Source organism: Mercenaria mercenaria, chromosome 17 (genome assembly GCF_021730395.1).
Source record: "Mercenaria mercenaria strain notata chromosome 17, MADL_Memer_1, whole genome shotgun sequence".
Lineage (NCBI taxonomy): Eukaryota > Metazoa > Mollusca > Bivalvia > Venerida > Veneridae > Mercenaria > Mercenaria mercenaria.
Window position 1 is genome coordinate 8,603,423 of NC_069377.1, and position 27,396 is coordinate 8,630,818.

The 27,396-nt window shown below is 36.1% G+C and overlaps 1 protein-coding gene across 1 annotated transcript in view; it reads right to left on the reverse strand.

Moving 5' to 3' along the window:
* Positions 1-264: 264 nt before the first annotated feature.
* LOC128550201 (nuclear pore membrane glycoprotein 210-like) overlaps positions 265-27,396 on the reverse strand; it is a 105,950-nt gene continuing 78,818 nt past the window's right edge. The window contains exons 11-16 of the mRNA XM_053528722.1: positions 11,572-11,640; positions 4,665-4,771; positions 3,939-4,079; positions 3,520-3,660; positions 1,914-2,066; positions 265-402 (exon numbers count right to left, since the gene is read on the reverse strand). Of these exons, the coding sequence (XP_053384697.1) occupies positions 1,950-2,066; positions 3,520-3,660; positions 3,939-4,079; positions 4,665-4,771; positions 11,572-11,640 (575 nt within the window). The 3' untranslated portion in view covers positions 265-402; positions 1,914-1,949. The remainder of the gene's footprint in view (positions 403-1,913; positions 2,067-3,519; positions 3,661-3,938; positions 4,080-4,664; positions 4,772-11,571; positions 11,641-27,396) is intronic.

A 27,396-nucleotide genomic window follows, 5' to 3' on the forward strand; every position in this document is an offset into this window, starting at 1 on the left:
TTGATATCTAAATAGTGTCCACTTTTTATCTGCTAGTAACTAAACAACTTCGGCACAAGGAAGTACAGTGGTTGAAAAAGAATTATGTAGTCATTTTATGGTATATCAGGCATGCTCGAGTCCATACTTCTGACATTTTTCTGGATAAGCGGAGGCTAATTTCTCTAAGGAACTGCTACTATGACCAATTAGGTGCATAAAATTATTTTTACCTTCAACATTTTCCACAAAAGAAGGATCTGTAAAGGTAACGTTTAACGGCATGTTTCTACAGTCATTAAATGAATACTTCTTTCCCGCCAGAGTGGTTCGGATATCTAATGGAAGCTCTAACACGCTGCCAACCTCCACCTCGACTCTGTCTGGCCGAAATTCCATGTCTGAAGGAGGCAATATATGTACCTGAAAATGTAGTTAAGACATCTTTCGCTTTCAGAACAAAATATTCCCTATTCATTTCTTAAAAACCTTCCATAATTTTTTTCATTAAAATTGTATCAATTTGCAGTAAATGATCTGAATTGAAATATTACCACAAACAAAGTTTTGATAATTTTTAATCAAACCTTTTTTAAATGTTTTTTTTTTCTCCTGCTCTGTAAAAATAAGAGAGTGAGTTAAAACCATTTTGGACTTCAAGTAAAATACAATCAAGAAATTCTGATAAGTTACCTTCCTTGCATCTAACAAACACTAAACTTTATAATATGTTTACTTTACTAAGAACAGGTCAGATCTGATTTATCTCCTTTATAACAAGAGCTGTCGGAGGACAGCAACGCTCGACTATTCAACAGCCTTGTCAATTGAATGAATACAAAAGTCAATAAAAGGGGCATAATTTTGTAAAAATGGGAAAAAGGGTTATGGAACCTTCACAGAGCTTATCAGCTCATAAAGTGAACAAGTGCGTGAAGTTTCAATCCTTTCCCATAAGTGGATACTGAAATACCAGCTTACATACAAAAACTTAACCAAAAACTGCTAAGTCGAAAAAGGGGCATAATTTCGAAAAAAATGCAAAGTAGAGTTAAGGGACCTACACAGTGCATGTCAGATCTTGACAGTGAACAAGTGTGTGAAGTTTCAATCCATTCCCATTAGTGGGTACTGAGATACCAGCTTACATACAAAACCTTAACCAAGAATTTCTAAGTCAAAAAAGGGGCATAATTTTGACAAAAATGCAAAGTAGAGTTATGGGACCTACACAGAACACGTCAGATCATGACAGTGAACAGGTGTGTGAAGTTTCAATCCATTCCCATTAGTGGGTACTGAGATACCAGCTTACATACAAAACCTTAACCAATGTCGAAAAGGGGACATAATTTTGTAAAAAAGCAAAATGGAGTTATGGAACCTGTCCAATGTAGGTCAGTTTATCACAGTGAATAAGCGTGTGAAGTTTCAATCCATTCCCACAAGTGGTTACTGAGATACCAGCTTACATACAAAACCTTAACCAAGAATTTATAAGTCGAAAAGGGGACATAATTTTGTAAACATGCAAAATAGAGTTATGGAACCTGTGCAATGTAGGTCAGTTTATCACAGTGAATAAGTGTGTGAAGTTTCAACCCATTCCCACAAGTGGTTACTGAGATACCAGCTAACATACAAAACCTTAACCAAGAATTTCTAAGTTGAAAAAGGGGCATAATTTTGTAAAAAAGCAAAATAGAGTTATGGAACCTGTGCAATGTAGGTCAGTTTATCACAGTGAATAAGTGTGTGGAGTTTCAATCCATTCCCACAAGTGGTTACTGAGATACCAGCTTACATACAAAACCTTAACCAAATCATGACGCCGACGCATGGGTGAGTCCAATAGCTCTACTATTCTTTGAATAGTCGAGCTAAAAATGACAGAAGAATCCTGACATAAGCACATGCAACATTCCAAAATGTACCTGAGCCAAGCCCTTATGAAGTTGGTTTCTTCTATCTCATGCAGCGACCTCTGCTTCTCCCCGTGCAGATGTAGAAATCTCCCCATACTTGTTAACAGTAACAACCTCCGCATCATTGGAGCTCCACATATAGTCTCCACTTCCACCTGTAGCCTGAAATATACATGATTAACTCCATGTGGATAAATTCTAATTTAAAAGGCCAAGCTGCTGTATTTTTAACCCTTATCATGCTGGATATGATTTACGACCAGTGTAGATAATGATCAGCCTGCACATCTGTGCAGTCTGATCAAGATCTGCACTGTTCGCCATTCAGTCAGTATATATTTGGTAATCACCTCTTTTAACAGTTAATGGTACTGTCCAAATTGAAAGATGGACAAGTTCATTATAGAAATTCAGCACAGTAAGGGTTAAAACATTTAATTTAAATAATTTTGCTAACTAGTCAATGTGTATAAAGGAGATGGTACATGAATGTCTTTTCGTATTGAATTTTTTAACTCGAATTGAATTTATTATTCGAGTTAAATAAAGATCTCAGGCCGGGCAAATTTATCATTTTTATTCAACAAGTCTGATCAAAGTCAATGTGGAAAGACACGAAAATGTGTCACATCTCTTATAACACGTTAGCTTTTCCTGTTTAAACATAAGACATTTTTTACCTTTGCCTTTAACAGACAAAGTCACATGAGTGATGTCAACATCTAAATGTAATTACATTAAGGTAGTTCTGCACGTTTGGATCGAAATTTTTTCTACAATGTAGAATTTGATTAAACTCCAATTTTTCAAAACTTCAGAATATACCTAGAAAATTCAGCAAATAAAAAAGACAGGGTCGTGTGCTTGATTTTTTGCTAGGCTGGTTTGAAAAATTTGGACCTCACAATATTTCTTAATGGGAGTCTATGGGAAAATCATAACTTTCATAACATTTTCGCGAATAGAATTTTTTCAACAATGTAGATTTTGATGAAACTTCTCACAGTTGTAAATAAAAACATGGCCTATAATTTGGTGAAATAAAATGTATAGGTCCGTGTGCTTATTTTTGAGATATTTTACCATGATTAAAGGGAACCGGGCATTTCACGTTAATTTTAAGAAAATATTTTGATTTTTTTAACGTGCCATATGTTTTAATATTATATTTTGACTTTAGAAATATAGCAACAGTGCCATTATAACAAATTTACTCACAGGTTTCATTAATTCATAAATTGATTTTCATTTCCGTACGCCGAATCCAGGCTTTATTCTACGTTTTCCGGATAAATGACGTTACACCATCACTTCCGGTTTTTCAAACATGCAGAACTACCTTAATGTAGTATTAAAAATATTGCATAGCTTTACTTTAGTCCAATGACACTGAACATGTAATAATCATGTATCACTTTTTTATTCCTTCGAGTTCTGATAGTTAATAAAGCTAAGGAGACATATTTCCTTCTACATGTACTTAATTCATTTTTTTTTTTTTTTAAATGGCTTCTGTGCAGAGCTAATCTGATTTTTGTTCGCGTTTCATACTTTTGGTATTACTTTATTCTCAATAACTAAAAAAAAATTTTCTCTGTGTGAAACATAGACTTACCCGAAGCTGATATCTATGTGATGTCTGCCTCACAGGATCCCATGGGAAGAACAGTAACTCCGGCTGAACCACAATAGGATCAAATATCTCCACAAATTGTGTCTGCTTCAATGTAGGACTCACACTGTATTCTGAGCCGTCCTACAAATATAGTCAACTGGCTGACAATCTCAGTAAAATAAGTGCTTAACTGGATCTTAACAAAGTTATCTAGCACTCACAGGTACCGGAGTCATGAGTGGTGTTATACATTAATTACCCCTCATGAACAGACTCAATCAAACCAAGTCTGCTATCATTTTCATTGGCTGCCTTCTATTCTACTAAAGAATTTCTAAATTTCATTAGTATATTTATTCAAGTATGCAGCAAGAAGACAAAACATTTTCTTAAAATGGTTTAGACATGGTCTTTTGTACCTGTTTTATAATGGTTGAGAGAGCCCCTTCAAGGTCTGTGTCCCCTTTCTGTAGGGTTTTAACAATATGGTAGGTTCCATTCTTTGAAGAGAACTGAACATCAAAATATTCTATCGGGAACAACTCATCTATAATCACATTCTGAAAACAAGAAAACACAAGACAGTTAATTAGATGGAAAGGAAAAATAGGAAAAATCAAAACTTCCTGGTTAACTGTGTTTTTTTTGTGTTTTTGTTGGAATGTTTATATTATAAACAGTTTCCTCAGCTGGCGAAAAAGTGATCTACAGCTCATTGTTGGACACAGCAAAGAAAATGCCATCCAATTTCAGCCACCATGGAAACAAAATGACTTACTATCACAGTAGATTGTTGATTTTTCTAGCCCCGGATCACATGAGAAGCTATGAAGCCAAGTGTGATCCTCTCATATAAGATGTACAAGAGCCAAATACATATCAGATCATACTAATGCTTTAATAACCCTTTTAGTATATAATGTCAAAATCTATACAAATGACAATGAACACCCCTGAAATAAACAACTATTTATTTACAAGGTCATTTATATAACTAGTCTAGGTACAAGCATGATACAAATTCAGATTTCCATCCACAGCAAAACCAATTTTGATTCAAGTCCCCTAGTATTCTTAATTTGTGTCACATTGATATATACAAACTTGTATTTTTTAGAGAATATATTTTTTACAGAATGTCTTACATCAGAAGGGTACAGTTTGTGGCTGTGTTTATCGTAAACTTCTATCAATACTGTATACACACGTCCTGTTTCAAGTACCCATTTTCTGTCTGGTAACACCACAAACCCTACAAAATTAGAACATTATATTATATATATAGTTTAAATAACTAAGTATTAAAGCAAGACCAGGACCTTTAAATGGCAACACCGTTGCTTTCCACATGACACATTAATAATATCTGTCATGTGTTTACGAATCGGATAGAAATATCTGTCCCGCGGGCACCTGCGCATTGGGCGCCGAATTACCACCCATGCGCAGGTGGCCGAGGGACGGATATTTCCATCCGATTCGTAAACACATGACTGATATTTTTTCTTGCATATCGTCTACATGTTAGCATTTTATTCTGGCAGATTATTTTTCTTGCATACCGCATTTTTCAAATTACAGGTAGAAATATTTTCTTTGTAGCAATCTTTCTTATAGTAGAGCGCGGGAAATTAACATCCGTAAGCAGAAGTGACGCCATGATGTTTTGCGTTACGCACAATAACAAAGTTCCACTTAAATTTTATCGTTTGTAGCGTAACGTTATGTTCTTATGGTAAGCTAACGTATTTTGAATCGGTATTTGATACTATAAGGAACGGAGAGAAACTATCAACGGAGAGAAACTATCAAGGTACCTGCTTTTTTCGTATTTTTACATAAACAATATATTATCAGTGCATGAAGCACTAGTTGTCATTAACAGCACGAGAGTCATCTGGCATGGGGGGTGCCAGATGGGTGTTGCCGGCATGGGTAAAATCACCGGAAACGCCAGTCCGGTGTGCAAGAATATCATGTTATGGCTGTCATTTCTGCAGAGGTAAAGTTCCTACCTAGCCATGATTTTCCAAATGAAACAAGAGCACCACTGCAAATGCTGGATAATATGTAAGAAAAGAGTAATGGTTCTTGTCCTTCTGAACTCATTTTAATTGATGACAATAATATGGCTCTTGACCTATATACCAATGATGATAAACAGTCTTCAACATTTCAAAGCTAGTGTTCTTATAGTAATCCTGAACCTACACAATTTTTTAATCAAGAAATTCAAATTTTCTATGAACAAAAAAGGGCCATAATTCTGACAAAATGCAGGTTAGAGTTATCGTTCTTGGTCTACTTATTCATCTATAATAATTAAAACCAAGTGTGCAAAGTTTCAAAGCTGCAGCTCTGGTAATTTTTTGGGAAAAAGGTGGACCTAAATAAAAAATTTAAAATCATATTAAGTAAAACTAGAAATGTGTCCATAAGACACAGATGCCCCCACTACATGACATTAAAATGGCAATTTTTTCTTAGGTCAGGGGCCATAACTCCTACAATACTAAAAAAAACCAGACGCCAATCCCCAGGTGCACAACTGCACATGCTGATATTCCTGTAAACTTTGGTGACTCTAGGTCAAGTACTTTTGGAGCTACGCGCAACACAACATTAAAATGACCAATTTTTAACTAAGTCTGGGGCCATAACTCCTACATGACTGAATGAATCTGGACTCTAAACCCCAGGTGCACAACTGCACATGCTGACCAACATTCCTGCAAACTTTGGTGCCTCTAGGTCAAATATTTTTGGAGCTACACGCGACACAACATTAAAATGACCAATTTTTAACTAAGTGACATGGGCCATAACTCCTACAAGACTGAATGAATCTGGACATGAACCACAGGTGCACAACTGCACATGCTGATCAACATTCCTGTAAACTTTGGTGACTCTATGTCAAATACTTTTGGAGCTACATGCGACACAACATTAAAATGACCAATTTTTTATTAAGTCAGGGACCATAACTCCTACATGACTGGATGAATCCGGACGCGAAACCACAGGTGTACAACTACACATGCTGACCAACATTCCTGTAAACTTTTGTGACTCTACTTCAAATACTTTTGGATCTAGGCGCGACGCAACACTAAAATGACCAATTTTTACAAAGTCAGGGGCCATAACTCCTACATGACTGAATGAATCCGGACGCGAAACCCCAGGTGCACAACTACACATGCTGACCAACATTCCTGTAAAGTTTTGTGACTCTACGTCAAATACTTTTGGAGCTAGGCGCGACACAACATTCTCGGAAGGGCGGACGGACAAGGGCAAATCTATATGCCCCCCCCCCACCCCCAGCCAAGTGGGGGCATAACAAGAGCTGTCGGATGACAGCGCGCTCGACTATTCGAAGAATTGACTGAAGAATGGGGTCAAAATATTTCCATAGATTTTTAGACAAAACAAAAAAAAATGGATTAAACAAAAAATGTTCCTGTATTTGTGGATTTCGATTAGTCTTGCCCTAAATGGCAATGTGTGACCATGATGGCAAATATGTTAAGTTATATTTTAGGCAAAACATGGACTTATATGAAAAATTTAACAAATTTCCAAGTCCAAAAAGGGCCATAATTCAGTCAAAATAGTTGACAGAGTTATGTACTCTTGTCTACAGATGTAAATCATGTTGATAAACTAGTGTTAAAAGTTTCAAAGCCACAGTTCAAATAGTTTTGACAAAACGCTGACTTGTAAGAAAAATTGAACAAATTTCAAAGTCCAAAAAGGGCCATAATTCAGTCAGAATAGTTGTCAGAGTTATGTACACTTGCCTACAGATGGAAATCATAATGATAAACAAGTGTTTAAAGTTTAAAAGCTGTATGTCAAATAGTCTTGACAAAACATGGACATATACAAAACAGAACCAATTTCCAAGTTCAAAAAGGGCCATAATTCAGCCAAAAAAAATGACAGATTTATGTACTCTTGCTTATTGATAGAGACTATTATACTGAACAAGTTATAAAAGTTTCAAAGCCATATGTCAAACACTTTACACAAAATATAAACTGGTACGAAAACCTTAATCAAGATTTCTAAGTCAAAAGGGGCCATAATTCAGCAAAAATGCTTGATGGAGTTATGTACTCTTGCCTACAACTGGACATTGTGATGGTAAACAAGTGTTGAAAGTTTCAAAGCTTTATCTCAAAAGACTTTGTCAAAATGTAGACTGGTACGAAAAACTTAAACAAGATTTCTAAGTCAAAAAGGGGCCATAATTCAACCAAAATGCTTGATGGAGTTATGTACTCTTGCCTACAACTGGACATGGTGATGGTAAACAAGTGTTGAAAGTTTCAAAGCTTTATTTCAAAAGACTTTGTCAAAATATGAACTGGTACGAAAAACTTAACCAAGATTTCTAAGTCAAAAGGGGCCATAATTCAGTCAAAATGCTTGACAGAGTTATGTACTCTTGCCTATAACTGGACATGGTGATGGTAAACAAGTGTTGAAAGTTTCAAAGCTTTATCTCAAAAGACTTTGTTAAAATGTGGACTGGTACGAAAAACTTAACCAGGGTGTGACGCCGACGCCGACGCCATGGTGAGTAGGATAGCTCTACTTATTCTTCGAATAGTCGAGCTAAAAAGGGCCTTAATTCTGACAAAATGCAAATCAGATTGATGGTCTTTGGCCTACATACTTTGAGCGGACTGCATGATTTAATTTATTCAATAAATAAACATACACACAAAGACGGAGGCTTACATAGATGGATGTTATACTGGGGGAGTAGTATTTTAAGATCATTTCATACAAACACATGTCAGCAAGTCATTTTAAACAGCTAGGTCACTGTCTGGTTTCATGTTTAATCAATACACCTGACTGTTCAAAGTACCTTACCTGATGCAAAATTAAGTTATCAGTTATCACTGATAATATCTACTAGATACAACTTCAATAAAGATATTTATCTTGATATAGATAACTGTCCTATTACATACAGTTACGAACTGATAGCTGTTGTACTATAAACAGTGTCATATGCAAAATATGTACATGAGAGTTGAACTCTTTTTAGGATGTATACATGCTAGATTATTCAGTTCAAACAGGGACCCCTAAAACAGTCAAAACTAGAGTTGTCACAGGAGTGACGAATTATACCCCAACAATATGGCCTTGTCACAGAACTAAGCCAATGTCAAAGCTGAACTTGCTTGACCTTTGACCTACTGACCTCAAAATCAATAGAGGGCATCTGCTGGTCATGATCAACCTCCCTATGAAGTTTCATGATCCTCGGTACAAGCCTTCTCATGTTATTGTCCGAAAAAGGTTTAAATGTTCCGGGTCACACTGACCTTTGAGCTTTGGAACTCAAAATCAATATAGGTAAACTGCTGGTTATAACCGACCTCCCTATTAAGTTTCGTGATCCTGGGCCCAAGCGTTCTGAAGTTATTGTCTGAAAACCATTTAAATGTTCTGGGTCACTGTGACCATGACCTGTGACCTACTGACCTCAAAATCATTAGGGGTCATCTGCTTGTCATAACCAACCTCCCTATCAACTTTCATGATCCTAGGCCCAAGCATTCTAAAGTTATCATTCGAAAACCGTTTAACTGTTTCATGTAATTGTGACCTTGACCTTTGACTTACTAACCTCAAAGTCGAACATGACCTGTATTTTATCATGTTACACCTGTGTACAAAAATTTATGATCCTAGACCCAAGCGTTCTCAAGTTATCATCTGGAAACCGTTTAACTGTTCATTGTCACTGTGACCTTGACCTTTGACCTACTGACCTCAACGTAAAATCTGACCTGTATTTCATGATGTTACACCTGTGTACCAAAATTTATGATCCTAGGCCCAAGCGTTCTCAAGTTATCATCCGGAAACCATTTTTATGTTCCGAGTCACTGTGACCCTGACCGTTGACCTACAGACCCCCGGGTACCAAAATTTATGATCCTAGGCCCAAGCGTTCTCAAGTTATCATCCGGAAACCCTTTAACTGTTCAGGGTCTTTGTGACCTTGACCTTTGACCTACTGACCCTAAATTCTTTATTTTCCGATGTTACACCTGTGTACCAAAAATTATTTATATCGGTCAAGCCTTTCATGAGTTATCATCCGGTAACCATGAAAACCAACGGACGGACCGACCGACGGACTGCCACACTCACTCCTGTATACCACCCTCCACAAAACGAGGTATAATGATGCCCGTAATATCTGTTGCTGTCTGTCTTATTGAAACATATGATAAATTCTGAGATATAAAAGCTACAGGCTGAATGAAGATTTAGCATCTAAAACAAAAGCCTCAATTGGCATTTATTTCATTATACTAGTCAAGCCACTTTTAAAAAACCTCTTTTGTCAACAATCATACATAATATGATAGGCATATGAAACTCTGAAGAGTAAGAGCAACAACATCTGCAAAACAAAACAAAACAAAAATATTTAAGGTTCCCAAATGGAATTTGCTCTTGAAATGGTATTTGCTCAACTATTCAAATTGTTGTCCCAGAACCAGGAATATTACCCTAAATTTTAAAATATCATTTGAGTTTCAATCCAGTATCTGCATTAGTTTTGAAGAAAGTAATTTACATGCAAAACTTTAGCCAGAAGTTTTTAAGTTCAAACGAGGAAACAATTTTGCAAAATACATGTCAGAGTCATGGGACTTGATGCTATGACCTACCGATATTTTTGTAAACCCGAAGAAATGTGTGAAGTTTCAATTCAATATTTGCATTATTTTTTTGAGATAGTAACTTGTATGCAAAACTTAGACAAGGATTTTCTAAGTCCAAAAAGGGGGCATAATTTGGCCAAAATGCATATCAGAGTTTAGAGTTTTTGACTTGACGCTATCATCTATTTTTATAACCCCAAAGACACATGTGAAGTTTCAATTTAATATCTGCATTAGTTTTGGAGATAGTAACATGCATGCAAAACTTTAACCAGGCTTTTCTAAGTCCAAAAGGGGGCAAAGTTTGGCCAAAATACATGTCAGAGTTAAAGGACTTAACCCAGTGAGGTTGGTAATTGGCCTCTTTTCACCCCAGGGTTATAATTTGAACAATTTTGGTAGAGGACCACAAGGCAATGCTACATACCTTGGTCTTGTGGGTTTGGACAACAAGATTTTTCCTACATATGTCTATGTAAAATTTGAGACCCCACTCCCAGGGCAGGGCCTCTTTTCATCCAAGGGTGGAAGAATACCACTAGGCAATGCTACATAATAAATATCAAAAGCCTAGGCCTTGCAATTTCAGGCAAGAAGATTTTTAAAGTTTTTAACTAAATAATTCTATGTAAAACTTCTGTCCCCGGGGCAAGGCCTCTTTTCATCCCAGGGGCACAATTTGAACAATCTTCATAGAGGACCATTAGATGATGTCACATGCCAAATATTAAGGCTCTACGCCTTGCAGTTTTGGTTAAGAAGATTTTTAAAGTTTTTCCTTTTGGTTGCCATGGCAACCAAAGTTCTAATTAGAATTCAATTCTTTGAATAATTTTGAAAGGGTGCCACCCAATGATCATTCCTGTGAAGTTTGATGTAATTCTGCCCACTAGATCTGAAGAAGATTTTTTTTTTTTTGAAAATACTGACAGAAGGATGACGAATGACTGACGATGCACAACACACGACGGACAATGAGCAGTCACAAAGCAAAGACACAAAGTTTCAAAGCTGTATGCCTTTAAATGTTAGCTGTATGTACTTGCATGCAAAACTTAACCAAGGTGTGATGCTGATGCCAATGCCAGGGTGAGTAGAATAGCAATGCCAGGGTGAGTAGAATAGCTCAGACTATTCTTCGAAAGTAACACAAAGTATAGACGGACATGCTTGACTCCAATATAGCCTCTATATACCTTGTATCTGAGGTATAACAAAGTTCCCAAAGATATCTGTAACATTATCCAAATTTCAGAATTTCCCTGACAATTCCATGATCTAGATTGTTTCTTTGCCTTTTACGGCCTTTTACTTGGCACATGTGAACTCTTTATGACACACTTACCAAGGTAACTAGGACTGACAACATGGAGAACAGCCGAAGGTTGTCCTAGTACATCTGACGTCTTGATGTCTGAATGCAAGGTAAAGGAAAATACCTTTAATAACAAACTGTATTTTGTACCTATAAACATTAAAATAATATTGTTAAAGAAATAATTTAATAATATATAAAATACAGTAATGATATTTTGAAACAAGAGGGCCAAAGAATCCTTAAGTTGCTCACCTGACCTTGACTATTTCACCTTGAATATATGTATAAACATACCGAATAATGAATAGAATATCTGTGTATAGTTTAAACAAGAAGGTCACTAAAAGCAGAAACATTACAATGATGCTACACAAAGTTTGATGAAGATCCATCAAGCGATTCATGAAAAGAAGTCACACTATTAATGAAATGTTTAAATGTGAGTAGCCAAAGTCAGTGTAATTTTACACCACATTATCAATGAATGGTGAAAATCAATAGTCTCAGCAAAGGTACAACTGATCAGGGGATGGATTTTTTTTCCAGATTAGTCACACCAGGATGCTACAAAGCAAGTCTGGAGTAATTTTAAACATCAGATTCACAGGAGATGTTTTATTTAAAATGTAAATAAGGAACAGAAATTATTTGGTCATTGTATACAAAAGTTCTACTGTTCTGGGTAAATGTGACCTTGATCTATAGACCTTAAAATAAAAAGAGGTCATCTGCTGGTCATGATCAACCTCCCTATAAAGTTTCATTATCCTAAGCCCAAGCATTCTTGGGTTATCATCCTAAAACCATTTGAATGTTCTGGGTCACTGTGACCTTGACCTTTGACCTACTGACCTCAACATCATCAGGGGTCATCTGCTGATCATGATCAACCTCCCTATTAAGTTTCATTATCCTAAGCCTAAACGTTCTTAGGTTATCATCCTAAAACCATTTAACTGTTCTGGGTCACTGTGACCTTGACCTTTGACCTACTGGCCTCTACATCAATAGGGATCACCTACTGATCATGATCAGCCTCCCAATCAAGTTTCGTTTTCCTAGGCCCAAGCATTCTCAAGTTATCGTCCGGAAACTGTTTAACTGTTCTATAAATTTTCATGATCCTAGGACTAAGCATTTTTGAGTTATCATTCAGAAACTGTTTTACTGTTCAGGGTCACTGTGGCCTTGATCTTTGACCTACTGATCTCAAAATCAATAGAAGTCATCCGCTGGTTATGACCAATCTCCCTATCAACTTTCCTGATCCTAGGTTCAAGCGTTCTTGAGTTATCATCCGGAAATGGATTGGTCTACATACCGACAGACTGAGCGACAGACATCTGCAAAACAATATACCTCTCGTACTCTCGTACTTCTAAGGGGGGGATGGGGGTGGGCATAACAATGGGAGATGATAATAAATAACAGAAAAATGACAATGCAGCAAAAGTGTTTAAAGAGCCATAAGCAAAAGTGTTTAAAGAGCCATAATGACTTTGTTTATAATGTGACTGCTACACATCTATTCTTACAGATATAAAACATATCAATCTTTTGTTAAATTTTATTTTCGTTCATTCATTTCTCAATGACAAAGGTTTGAATATTTCATTCACAGTAGAAATTATTATTGAATTCTGTTTATGATTAGCTCCCTTTATGGTTCTGACAATATAAATTCATGCGCAATATTGAAAGTAGTGCTTTTCTAACCAAGAAATTACGCAATTTCTCTATTTGGAGAGATGCTTTTCAGCTTTTCACATAACATTATAAGTTTTTTATGTGACTTTAAGCTAAAATTGTACAAATTAGACTTATCACACACACAAATGTGTCCTGTACTTTGACATGTATGAACCTGATAACAGTGATAAAACAGACCACATGATTGTACTGATAATGATTGTGACTTTTTTTGTGACTTCTGAATTTTTAAGTGCATTACATTTATACCGATACTGACATTTCTGACACTGTCTGAATTCGCAATGCAAATATTTCTTGCATAAAAGAAAACTAAAACCTTTCAATACACAGGTACAAAGGATTTATGAAATTTCATTTAACTGTTTAGAACTATGGCAGTGTCAGGACGTAAACTTCCAGATTTCCAGTCTTTAGTGTCAAAAGGTTCAGCAGAGGATTTTGACCATGAGTGTGATCCCTGTTTGAATGATGGTCAACATGAAGATGCTCATGGTTACTGTGTAGACTGCAAGGAAAATCTTTGCAAAAGCTGCTTTAAATTTCACCAAAAAACCAAGGCTTTAAATCACCATCAATTGCTGGACAAAACTAACATAGGTGAATACAAAACTTCTTCAACAACATCTCAAGTATGCACTGAAAAATGTACAAGACATGCTAATGAGGTAATCAAGTTCTTTTGTTCAGAACACAAGGCACTTGGTTGTCGTGACTGCATGACCATGGATCATAGGACATGTAAGACTGACTATATACCCGATAACTGTGCAGGTATAGGGGACAGTGAAGAATACAAGGGGACAATGTGGCTGTTGAATATAAAGTTGAAAGAAATAGATTCCGTAATGAAAAAGTCAACAGTCAGGGATAAGGAGATTGATGTTTGCTATGACAACCTCATCCAAGAAATTGTCAAATTCCGAAAAGAAATAAATGATCGCTTAGACCAACTGCAAAAACAAATTGAGAAAGAAGCCGACAGAAAGAAATCTAATGATAAACAAGTCATCAAGAAAGTGCTTCAAACATGTACAAATGTTACTGCTGATATGAACAATCTTCAGTCAAACCTAAGTTCTAACAATCAATCAAAACAGAATGGGCAACTTTACATCAACATTAAACAAGCTCAGTCCAAACTAAAGTCAGATGAAATAGAGAAGGCTGAAGAAACTTTAGAAAAGACCAACATGCAATACAGCTTTGAACGTAACAAAAACTTAGAAGATATACTGTCAAAACCAAATATTCTTGGTAGCCTCAACCTATCCAACACCATAGTCATGCCAATAAAGAAAGTTGACAAGCTCATCAAAAAAGACGATATAAATGTTAAAACAAAGTCAGATACTAGTGGTTGCTGTTTAACAGGATGTGCTGTCTTGTCCTCTAACAAATTTGTGCTGGCTGATTACAATAACAGAAAGCTTAAAGTTGTAGAGATACAGAGTAAAACTGTGATAGAAGAGAAAACACTTGACAACAGACCATGGGACATTGCTACAATGTCTAGGGACAAGATTGCTGTGACACTGCCAAACAACAGGGAGGTTATCATAATGGAAGTAGCCACTGACCTGTCAACTGTCCACAACATTCCAGTTAAATGTGAATGCTGGGGTATAACTTATCATCAAGATCATCTCTATGTTGTTTGTCAGAGCCCTAACAGTGTACTGGTACTGGATACACAAGGTAATGTTCAGTACACAATCTCCCTAAATAATGACATATTTAATGACCCGCGATATATTGTGGTAAGTAAGGATTCCAGACATATCTATATCAGTGACTATAGTATCGACTGTATAGTCAGTATAACATTACAAGGTGATGTATCAGCTGTATACAAACACGAGAAACTTAGAGGACCAAAGGGAATGGTGATGTTAGATGATGGATCATTGCTGGTGTGCTGCTACAGGAGTGACACCATTCATCATATATCAGGAGACTTGAAGCAAGGTCAGATAATGATAGATGGTCCATCATGCCCAAGGTCTATATGCTACAGTGATCATCATAATGAAGTCTATATTGGCTGCTATGGTGGAAAGCTGAAGCGTTACAGTTTTAAATAAAATGTAAATATCTACTGCAGTTCCCTAGTATGAAAATCAACTTTCTCTAATACTTTAATCTGTAAATAACTTTTACTTGCTTTGTTAAAATAACAAAACTGAGATAAAGTGTCTACCTTTGTCATAAATAACAACAGGTGTTTAAATTATTAATAAATACTTCTAAATAATTTAATATTGTACTGAAACAGTCCTATAAACAATGAAAAAAGAAATGTTTTCTCATTTGAAATGTCAATTTCATACAGGTAAACTATATTTCAGAATCTGTATTCTGTTTTTATCACATCACTGACACTGTATTTCGTTAATAAGTTTGCAAAAGACTATTTAACAAGATCTGCTTTAGTAAACAAAGTATATGCAAAATATTCATTTAATAGTCCATTGCATCGTATTGTTGACTTTTATTTTTTAAAGTTTCTGTGACAATAAGCTAAACAAAACCCCAGTTTCAAAGAAATATGGACCATAATATGTCCTGTCTAGAAAAATATGAGCTGCGCCATGAGAAAACCAACATAGTGGGTTTGCGCAGTCTGGTCAGGATCCATGCTGTTCACTTTCAAAGCCTATTGCAATTAGAGAAACTGCTAGCGAACAGCATGAATCCTGACCAGACTGCGGGGATGCGCAGGCTGGTCTGGATCCATGCTTGTCGCAAAGCCATAATGTTGGTTTTCTCATGGAGCATTATGTTGGTTTTGTATGGTCATTTGGAACAACTGCCAATCATTTGACTGCAGCAGCAAAATAGAATATAGAATAAAGTTTATGATACTGTCAAAAGAATTATTTTTCTACATCTGTACTGCATAATTTTAATGTAAACTTTCATTTTTCATATTATCCCATGAATATGATATATCAATATTTATCAGAAATAAATAACTTTTTATCTCATTAAATGTGTTGCTTTACATTCTTTTCTATTCATCTACATTTGTGTAGGTACAGTAGAGGTTCTGCAAAAGGCTACTGTCAGTTTCACTGGTGTGGAAACATGTGCTCATAAATCCTCATTATGCTGGGCTGTAACATTGGTGGCCTAGTATTTCATCATAAGTCAGCCACAAAACCTAGTCATATGAAAGAAATCAATCCCAGTAAAGCTTAAATAAATTTTGGTTGATACCATAACCTCTACAAAGAAAACAAGAGCTGTCTGTAAGACAGCGCGCTCGACTTTTCTCAGCTCTTGACTCTGAATTAGAGCTATGCCAGTAAAAAAAATCCAAGATAAAAAGAGACACTTAACACTGTCAAAATTCAAATCAGAGTTATGGGAATTGTGTCTCCTGGTGTAGACTTTGATTGTAAATAACTATTCTGAGTTTCAAGTCAAAAGCTTTAATAGTAACACAGATATTTGACTTTATCAATAATTTTAACAAAAAATTCTAATGTTAAAAAGGGGCATAATTCTGTCAAAATTCAAATCAGAGTTATGGAGATTGTTTCTCCTGGTGAAGACTTTGATATAAATAAGTATTTTAAGTTTCAAGTCAAAAGCTTTGATAATAACAGAGATATTTGACTTGATCAAAAACTTTAACCAACGCTGACACCGACACCAAGCCGAGTGCAATAGCTCTACTTTTTCTTCGAAAAGTCGAGCTAACAAGGAACAGTGCTGTCAAATTATTCTAAAAGCAAACCAGCCATTTCAGAAAAGATTTTCAAAGTTTTCCAAATTGTCATATAGGACAAATTAGCCAGGCCCTTGGTGGCCATGCTTTTTAATGAAATAGACTGATTTAAAGGAGTTTAGTAAAGTGTCACCATGGGAGACTGCTACAGAATTATCTTTTTATTTTCTAATTAAACTTGTAGTTAAAGGAGTTTGCTACAGTTTCTGTATTAGGGATGGGCAAAATATTTATCAATAACAGAATTTCTTCAAACTCAAGCTACTGAAAGACAATCATCTAAGAAACAAAGATACAAAGGTATGCATTCAATGTCATTTCCCCCCAAAAATGCCGTTTTCAAGGGCAGCTATCTTTTTCAATACTGGTGACTTTGACTGCATATTTTTGCATATTTAGAAGACCGTCCTTCAATATGTAAAGTTTGATGAAATGCTGTTACTGGTAAATATTTCGCCCATCTCATATACAGAAACTGTAGCGAACACCTTTAAAGGAATGTTGTAGAGGGTCACCTAAGGAACATTACTGTCAAACTATTTTAAAATCAGGCAAGTGGTTTGAGAGGAGCAGATTTTCTAACTTTTCTGTGGTAATACACTTTGGACCATGTCTTTGAACAAAACAGAATGATTTGAAGAAATTTGGTAGTAGGTCACCAAAGAAATACTTCTGTGAAATTATTTCAAAACCAGACCAGTGGTTTCTGAGAAGAATATTTTTTTGTCAGTTACCATGACATCCAGAATTCAGCACAGATGACCTTGATTGAAGGAAACTGAAGTTTTGATTAAACTGACAATAGTTGTTTAGAAGATATTTTTCAACAAAATTATGGACGGATGGACTAAAGACAAAAATCTAAAGACCTTCAAAGCTCAACATGAGCACGTTGTATTCAGGTGAGCTAAAACTTTTAAGACTGGACAAGCTGAATAACATTCCTATAATGTTTCATGACCCGAGGTCAACTACTTATGCAGAGATTTACCCTAAGCCCTCTTTACACAAGGGAAACAATCTATTTGTAGAGTGAAATTGTTGAGTGAACAACATTTGTCAATCTTAATCCTGTCCATCTTATATCAATGCAAAGTAAAAGATGGCTGTCTATGTTACCTGCTATATAGAATAACACACTCATGCATCTAACAATTCTGAAATTGTTTTCTTTAATTTTCTAATATTTCTAGATATTTTCCCCATACTTTGACACACACATTGTTCTATTTCCAGCAGTAAATTTTCAACCTATTTTTCCTTGTGAAATTCTGTGGATTTTGACAAATTTCACCACAAAAAATGTCACACTTTCCCCAGGGCATTAACCTACCTATTTTCTGAGATATGCACGACACAGATTCAGAAGGTGTGATAAACAGACAGACAGAATGATATATCTGGAATGTTCACACCTCCCCAACCAGTCCATACCAAAAACATTCTTGAGGTACAAAGAAGGTTTAAGACCTTTAACCACAATTGAAACACAAAAGCATCCATACATGAATAAAAGCTCACACATACAAATATGTCCCGCATTATTTATGTTGGGGGCCTGAGAAAATTTATCATCAACATTTCCCAATTCATATCTAAACATTCCAAACTGTAAGCAGGGCCTCAGCTGCAGTCTGCCAATGTTGTGATGGTGACTAAACTTTTTCTAAAAGTTACCTTTACTCCTGGATGATAATCTCAAGTAATTTTTAGTTTTGAAAGTTTATAATTTATTAATTTTATTTTGTTGGGTTTGTTGCACTGACAAATGAAAGGTCATATGGCAACTTCCAGCTTTGATGGTGGAGGAAGACCCCAGGTGCCCCTCCGTGCATTATTTTATCACGATGGGCACCTTGGTAGAACCAGTACCCTATCTGGACACTTACCACAATTTATCAGTAATTCAATGTATTGTCATTTTATTTCTACTGGCATACATGAAGTGCTATATCAAAAAGGATACTCTTCTCTAGAAGTTTGTTTTATGAGAAAACTCTCCTTTCAACCAATGACAAGAGCACACTCTGGTCGATTCTCTAAAGAAGTGTGTTTACCATACTTTAGTAAACTTTCCTAATGATGCACCTTATATGGACACTATCACAATTTATCAATAATTCAATGTATTGTCATTACATTTCTACTGGCATACATGAAATGTTGTATCAAAAAGGATACTCTTATCTATCAGTTTGACTTCGGTTTCTCCGAGTTCTAAAGCTGTAGCTACAGACGTAGCAGCGTCCAAGGTTCCAATGGTTCCATCTACAACCTCCAGAGAATACTGTGAAGAGGGCATCTGTATCGCTGGAAAAACATTAGCAATAATGTGGAATTAAATTTTCAGTGTTAGTGGGTCAACAATTTTTTTTTTGCAATTACAATGTACTTGTTCAACAGTTGCATTATTCAACATTGCCTTGTGAACAGGGAAAGCATAGTTGTATAGAAACATTGACACCCATTATGGGTTACATTTATGTAAAGTTAAAAGGGGAAGTTTTAAGAAATTTTGCTAGCCATAATTCAGAATCAAAATGGACAGTGAAAGGGTTGATAGTATTGGGTGGAACCATTAAACTTTCTATTTTTGACCTTGACCTTAAGCTGGCAGGGGTGAATTTTGAATTCTGCACATAGTCTTGATAAGGGGAATAATACAGTCAAGTTATAAATATTAAAATCTTTCAAGGGGTCAAGCAGGCATAAAATAAAAAGCTCATACATTTGACCTTGAGTTGTGACCTTGACCTAGAGCCAACATGTCTGACTCATGAGTTCAGCACATCATCTTGATGGGGTGATCAATTGACCCAAGTTTCATGAAAATCTTTCAAGTGGTTATGAGATACAGAGCAGACACAAAATGAAAGGCTCAAATATTTGACCCAGAGTTGTGACCTTGACCTTAAAGCCAACATGGCTGACTCGTGCGTTCTCCACATCGTCTTAATGAGGCGATCAATTGACCTAAGTTTCATGAAAATCCTTCAAGGGGTTTAGGAGATACAGAGCAGACACAAAATTGAAGGCTCAAACCTTTGACCTTGACTTGTGCCCTTGACCTTAAAACGACATGGCTGACTCTTACGTTCTGCATATCGTCTTGATGAGGTGATAATTTGACCCAAGTTTCCTGAAATTTCTTTAAATGGTTTAGGAGATACAGAGCGGACATAAAATTGAAGGCTCTAAATATTTGACCCTGAGTTGTGACCTTGACTTGTGACCTTGACCTTAAGCCGACATGGCTGACTCATAAGTTCTGCATATCATCTAGATGAGGTGATCATTTGACCCCAGTTTAATGATGATCCTTCAAGGGGTTTAGGAGATACAGAGCAAACAGGAAATGGAAGGCTAAAACCTTTGACCTTGAGTTGTGAACCAGACCTTGAGTCGACATGGCTGATTCATAAATTCTGAATGTCTTCTTGATAAGGTGATCATTTGACCAAAGTTTCATGATTATCCTTCAAGGGATTTAAGAATTACAGAGCAGTCACGAAATGGAATGCTCAAACCTTTGACAGTAAAGAAAATCTAAGGTGATACTTACCAACTACAGAATTCTGCCTGATCTTCTCCACTTTGTATTTGACTGAAGCATATTTCAGCATATACTCTTGCAGAGGGCAAACCATTTGAATTTTAGTACAACATACTTCCCAACTACAGAATTCTGTCTGATCTGTTCCACTTTGTATCAAGTTTCAGTAACAATATACTAACCAACTACAGAATTCTGCCTGATCTGTTCCACTTTGTATCAAGTTTCAGTAACAATATACTAACCAACTACAGAATTCTGCCTGATCTGTTCCACTTTGTATCAAGTTTCAGTAACAATATACTAACCAACTACAGAGTTCTGCCTGATCTGTTCTTCTATGTATCAACTTTCAGTAACAATATACTAACCAATTACAGAGTTCTGTCTGATCTGTTCCACTATGTATCAAGTTTCAGTAACAATATACTTACCAACTACAGAGTTCTGCCTGATCTGTTCCATTTGCAAAGTTTCAGTAAAAATTTACTACAACTCGAATTTGCCTGATCTGTTCATAGCTCAGTTTCAGTTACAATACTACCAATACAGAATTCTGCCTGATCTGTCCACTATGTATCATTTTGTTACAATATTACCAACTACAATCTGCTAAATTTTGTTCCACTATGTATCATTTCAGTAACATATACTCCCAACTACAGATTCTGTGATCTTTTCCAATGTATCAAGTTTCGTTAATATACTTACCAACTATAGGTTCTGTCGATCTGTTCACTATGTTTTAAAGTTCAGTAACAATATACTTACCAAACTACATAGTTCTGCCTGATCTGTTCCACTATGCATCAAGTTTCAGTAACAATATACTAACCAACTACAGAGTTCTGCCTGATCTGTTTCACCTTGCATCAAGTTTCAGTAACAATATACTAACCAACTACAGATTCTGCCTGATCGTTCCACTTTGTATCAGTTCAGTTACAATATACTACCAACTACAGAATTCTGTCTGATCTGTTCCACTATGTTCAAGTTTCAGTTAAAATTATATTTACCAACTACGAATTCTGCCTGATCTGTTCCCACTTTGTTTTCAAGTTTCAGTAACAATTACTAACCAACTACAGAATTCTGTCTGATCTGTTCCACTTTGCATCAAGTTTCAGTAACAATATACTTACCAACTACAAAGTTCTGCCTGATATGTCCCCCTTTGCATCAAGTTTCAGTAACAATATACTTACCAACTACAGAGTTCTGCCTGATCTGTTCCACTATGTATCAAGTTTCAGTAACAATATACTTACCAACTACAGAATTCTGCCTGATCTGTTCCACTATGTATCAAGTTTCAGTTACAATATATTTACCAGCTACAGAGTTCTGTCTGATCTGTTCCACTTTGCATCAAGTTTCAGGAACAATATACTAACCAACTACAGAATTCTGTCTAATCTGTTCAACTATGTATCAAGTTTCAGTAACAATATACTTACCAACTACAGAATTCTGCCTGATCTGTTCCATATGTATCAAGTTTCAGTTCCCAATATACTAACCAACTACAGATTCTGCTGATCTTTTCCCAACTTTGTATCAAGTTTCAGTAACAATTACTTCCCAAACTACAGAATTCGTCTGATCTTTTCCCAACTTGTATCAAGTTTCAGTAACAATATACTAACCAACTACAGACTTCTGTCTGATCTGTTCCACTTTGTAACAAGTTTCAGTAACAATATACTTACCAACTACAGAGTTCTGCCTGATCTGTTCCACTATGGATCAAGTTTAAAGTAACAATATACTTACCAACTACAGAGTTCTGCTGATCTGTTCCACTTTGGATAAAGTTTCAGTAACAATATACTACCAACTAAGAGTTCTGCTGATCTGTTCCACTATGTATCAAGTTTCTTTACAATATATTTACCAACTACAGAGTTCTGTCTGATCTGTTCCACTTTGCATCAAGTTTCAGTAACAATATACTTACCAACTACAGAGTTCTGCCTGATCTGTTCCACTATGTATCAAGTTTCAGTAACAATATACTAACCAACTACAGAATTCTGCCTGATCTGTTCCACTATGTATCAAGTTTCAGTAACAATATACTTACCAACTACAGAATTCTGCCTGATCTGTTCCACTATGTATCAAGTTTCAGTAAGAATATACTTACCAACTACAGAATTCTGCCTGATCTGTTCCACTAGGTATCAAGTTTCAGTAACAATATACTTACCAACTACAGAATTCTGCCTGATCTGTTCCACTATGTATCAAGTTTCAGTAACAATATACGTACCAACTACAGAATTCTGCCTGATCTGTTCCACTATGTATCAAGTTTCAGTAACAATATACTTACCAACTACAGAATTCTGCCTGATCTGTTCCACTATGTATCAAGTTTCAGTAACAATATACGTACCAACTACAGAATTCTGCCTGATCTGTTCCACTATGTATCAAGTTTCAGTAACAATATACTTACCAACTACAGAATTCTGCCTGATCTGTTCCACTATGTATCAAGTTTCAGTTACAATATACTTACCAACTACAGAATTCTGCCTGATCTGTTCCACATTGTATCAAGTTTCAGTTACAATATACTTACCAACTACAGAATTCTACCTGATCTGTTCCACTTTGTATCAAGTTTCAGTTACAATATACTAACCAACTACAGAATTCTGCTGATCGTTCCACATTGTATCAAGTTTCAGTTACAATTACTTACCAACTACAGAATTCTGCCTGATCTTTTCCACTTTGTATTTGGACTGTAGCGATTTGAGTATATATGCTTCAGGAGGACTGACCATCAAGTTTGCAATCACCATTAATTTTTACACTGCTGTGATCCACTTTCTAAAATATTACAGGATTGATACCAAACACTATGCAAATAAATACACTGCATACACCTAAAAAGTTAAAATGAAGCAGAATTTATAGCTTCTTAACTCTTATTTAAAGTTAAAATTATGTTTACAGAACTATATTATTTTTAAATACTTGAACTTTAAAACCTTTAAGAATATTTCCTTTGTGTCATGTTTACAACAGCCTGCCCAGGCAGATTATTAGGTAGAGCACAAAAATATGAATAGAGGGTACCAGTTTGTTTCCCCAAGTGATCCCAAAAGTCCTGACAATTTGTTTTCTGTTTTTGTTTAACGTCACTCAGGTACTGTTAGGGTTATATGGTGAATTTTGAAATATTTACTGGTAGAATATACTCAAAGTGCCACTAAAGGCATTATTTCATCCTGGACAGACACCTGGATAGCACCACCAAGGCTCTCTCTGATAAAAAATTAAAAAACCCAAAGCCAGATTTTGAGCCAACAATGATGAGGGCAAGAAATTTTTAAGTCAGCCCCTTCAACCTCTCAGCCACAGGAACTCCTGACGATCTGACAAACCTTTTTGTTTTCCCACTTGTGATTCATGTGGGGAAGATGTCATTATTTGGGGCAGATAAACAAATTAATACTGGTACAGAATCTAGGAATACCATTAATTCACTTTAATCACTTTAAAACTGATACAGTTGACAATTCTGTGTTAATTCAGAACTATCCATCCATGTCATGATAATTGTTGAGCAAAATATTTACATTACTTAAAATCAAAAGTCATTTCAACTTTTTTCAGAAAGATACTTAGAACTACCATCTTGACAAATAATTTCGGTTTTAAAATATTTACTGCATAAGAGGTGTCTCTGAGTTTTGCCCAGACATAGGCACTTCCTGTCCTGACTCCTTCCACGAGAATGATGCCCCCTTGACGTCCCCGCTCTTCATCTTCTCAATGTGGGGTGGAGTGTGTAATGTGATTCACTGAACTTTAAAAATCCTAGAAAAATGTAACTTTGTTAAACATTTTGAGAGAGGGAAGAACACAAGATATAGTTGCTTTTAGCAATAATAATAATAAGAAACGAAAAACATACCACAAAGCAACATTTTCAAGTTAATTTTAGCAATCCTATAGTAAAAATAAAATTTAATGCTCAGTTTCCTAATTTTTCTGTTAAAGCATTATATTTAATGCAGTAACATTGTAGGGATAATGCATGTTTTATGGGGTTATAATATCTGTGAATCCGAGGAACTGGCAGGTGCCATTGCCCGGCAGATTTAAAACATGAATGAACATGCACTAACACTATTCTAGCATAAAACTTGTAAAAAGCTAGAAATGAACATATTGTCCATCAACTTCATAATAAGCAAACAAAATGTGCCAAATTTCAGCGTTGTTTTATCATACTGGCATCATGTCCTATCTGTTATGGGGTTTAAATACTTTTATTTTTCACCATGGAACATCCACATGTATAATGGTGTGTTAACAGCATGTGGGCAAGAAAATTTTACAATTTTCTGTCCTGTTAAAACACCCTTGAAAACAACAAAACAGCAGTTTTTAAGCCCAAAAAAGACATATCTGTAATAGTATATCTGTGAAATACAGTACAATCGCGATCCCACGAAAGACAAGGGACCCGGCCATTTTTTCGTAATTGCATTTTCATTTGAGCGTAGCATAGGAAATTTCGCTATACAAACCTTAATATCTACACGTCGTAACCCGTGATATTAACATGTGATTTTCGTGTACACCAATTTTATAGGTACATCTGGGTTTACTACAAATCTTTTTTGAATCTGACTTCAAGATGGTATCTAGAATGTAAAACAGATTGGTTTTTTTCCCCTTCACTTTTATTTACTGTACATAAAAATTATACAGGGTACATTGTTGCACGAGAAAAATAATCGCAATTACATATTCGGATACCTTCAGCTACCCCTTTTCTGAATTGTTTGGTATATAAAACGGCATAATACAGAAGATCAGGACTTAGTTTTTTCTTTTCTTTATGCAGTGATTGTGTATACATAACGAAGCAAGTGTGACTGGTATGCCATCTGATCTCATATTTATAGGAGAAAAAATTAACCACTTAACTTGTGTAATAGTGTTCAGCGGATGCATTTCAAATTTAACTAGAAAATGCTTTTGTAAAAAAGCGCATGTCTCCCCCAATGCAAAGTCCTATAGGCAAGAAGTCAGAAGGGTTCAGGAGCGAAAGTCAAAGTGACACTGATGGTTGGCTGCAATAGGGATCATCTACTTGGCATGTCCAGTCATCCCGCTAAATTTCAACACTCTTGGCCTAGTGGTTCTCAAGTCACTGTTCAGGCTCCTGTGACCTTGACCTTTGATCAAGTGACCTCAAAATAAATAGGGGTCATCTACTCTGCATGTCCAATCATCCTATCAAGTTTCAACATTGTAGGTCAAGTGGTTCTCAAGTTATTTCCAAAAAATGATTTTACATGAACAGGCCACTGTGACCTTGACCTTTAATAGACTGACCCCAAAATCAATAGAGGTCATCTACTCTGCATGTTCTATCATCCTATGAAGTTTAAACATTCTGGGTCAAGTGGTTCTCAAGTTATTGATCGGAACTGGTTATCAATGTTCAGGCCCCTGTGACCTTGACCTTTAACGGAGTGACCCCAAAAACAATAGGGGTCATTTACTCTGCATGAACAATCATCCTATGAAGTTTCAACATTCTGGGTCGAGAGGTTCTCAAGTTATTGATTGGAAATGGTTTTCCATGTTCAGGCCCCTGTGGCCTTGACGTTTAACAGAGTGACCCTAAAATCGTTAGGGGGTCATCTACTCTGCATGACCAATCATCCTATGAAGTTTCATCATTCTGTGTCAAGTGGTTCTCAAGTTACTGACCGGAAATGGTTTTCAATGTTCGGGTCCCTGTGACCTTGACCTTTCAAAGAGTGACCCCAAAATCGTTAGGGGTCATCTACTCTGCATGACCAATCATCCTATTAAGTTTCAACATTCTGGGTCAAGTGGTTCTCAAGTTACTGACCAGAAATGGTTTTCAATGTTCAGGCTCCTGTGACCTTGACCTTTGACGGAGTGACCCCAAAATCAATAGGGGTCATCTACTCTTCATGACCAATCATCCTATGAAGTTTCAACATTCTGGGTCAAGTGGTTCTCTAGTTATTGATCAGAAATCGTTTTCAATGTTCAGGCCCCTGTGACATTGACCTTTGACGGAGTGACCCCAAAATCAATAGGGGTCATCTACTCTTCATGATCAATCATCCTATCAAGTTTCAACATTCTGGGTCAAGTGGTTCTCTAGTTATTGATCGGAAATGGTTTTCAATGTTCAGGCCCCTGTGACCTTGACCTTTGACGGAGTGACCCCAAAATCAATAGGGGTCATCTACTCTTCATGACCAATCATCCTATGAAGTTTCAAGATTCTGGGTCAAGTGGTTCTCTAGTTATTGATCGGAAATCGTTTTCAATGTTCAGGCCCCTGTGACCTTGACCTTTGACCGAGTGACCCCAAAAACAAAAGGGGTCGTCTACTCCAGCAGCCCTACAACCCTATGAAGTTTGAAGGTTCTAGGTCAAATGGTTCTCCAGTTATTGCTCGGAAATGAAGTGTGACGTACGGACGAACGGACGGACAGGGCAAAAACAATATGTCTCCTGGGGAGACATAATTACCAAGTTTTTACACTTTAATACTATTTACACCCAGCTAAATGATAGTGATGCTTTCCACTCCAAAGCGTTTTCAAGTCTTTATGGAAGGTGTGAAAACTTAGACGATACAGGTATTCGTAAAATCGCATCTAAAACTTGTTGAAAACAGGCTTAAAAGGCATAACAATACATTCGTAGGAGCGCATTTTTCATAAAATTGCATTTTCGTAAAACCGCGACTTTGTTACATAGAAATAAGAAGGAAAGCAGCCAGGACCACACCACCTTTTCATAGTATACCTGTATTTCGTTAAATTGTGATTCGTAG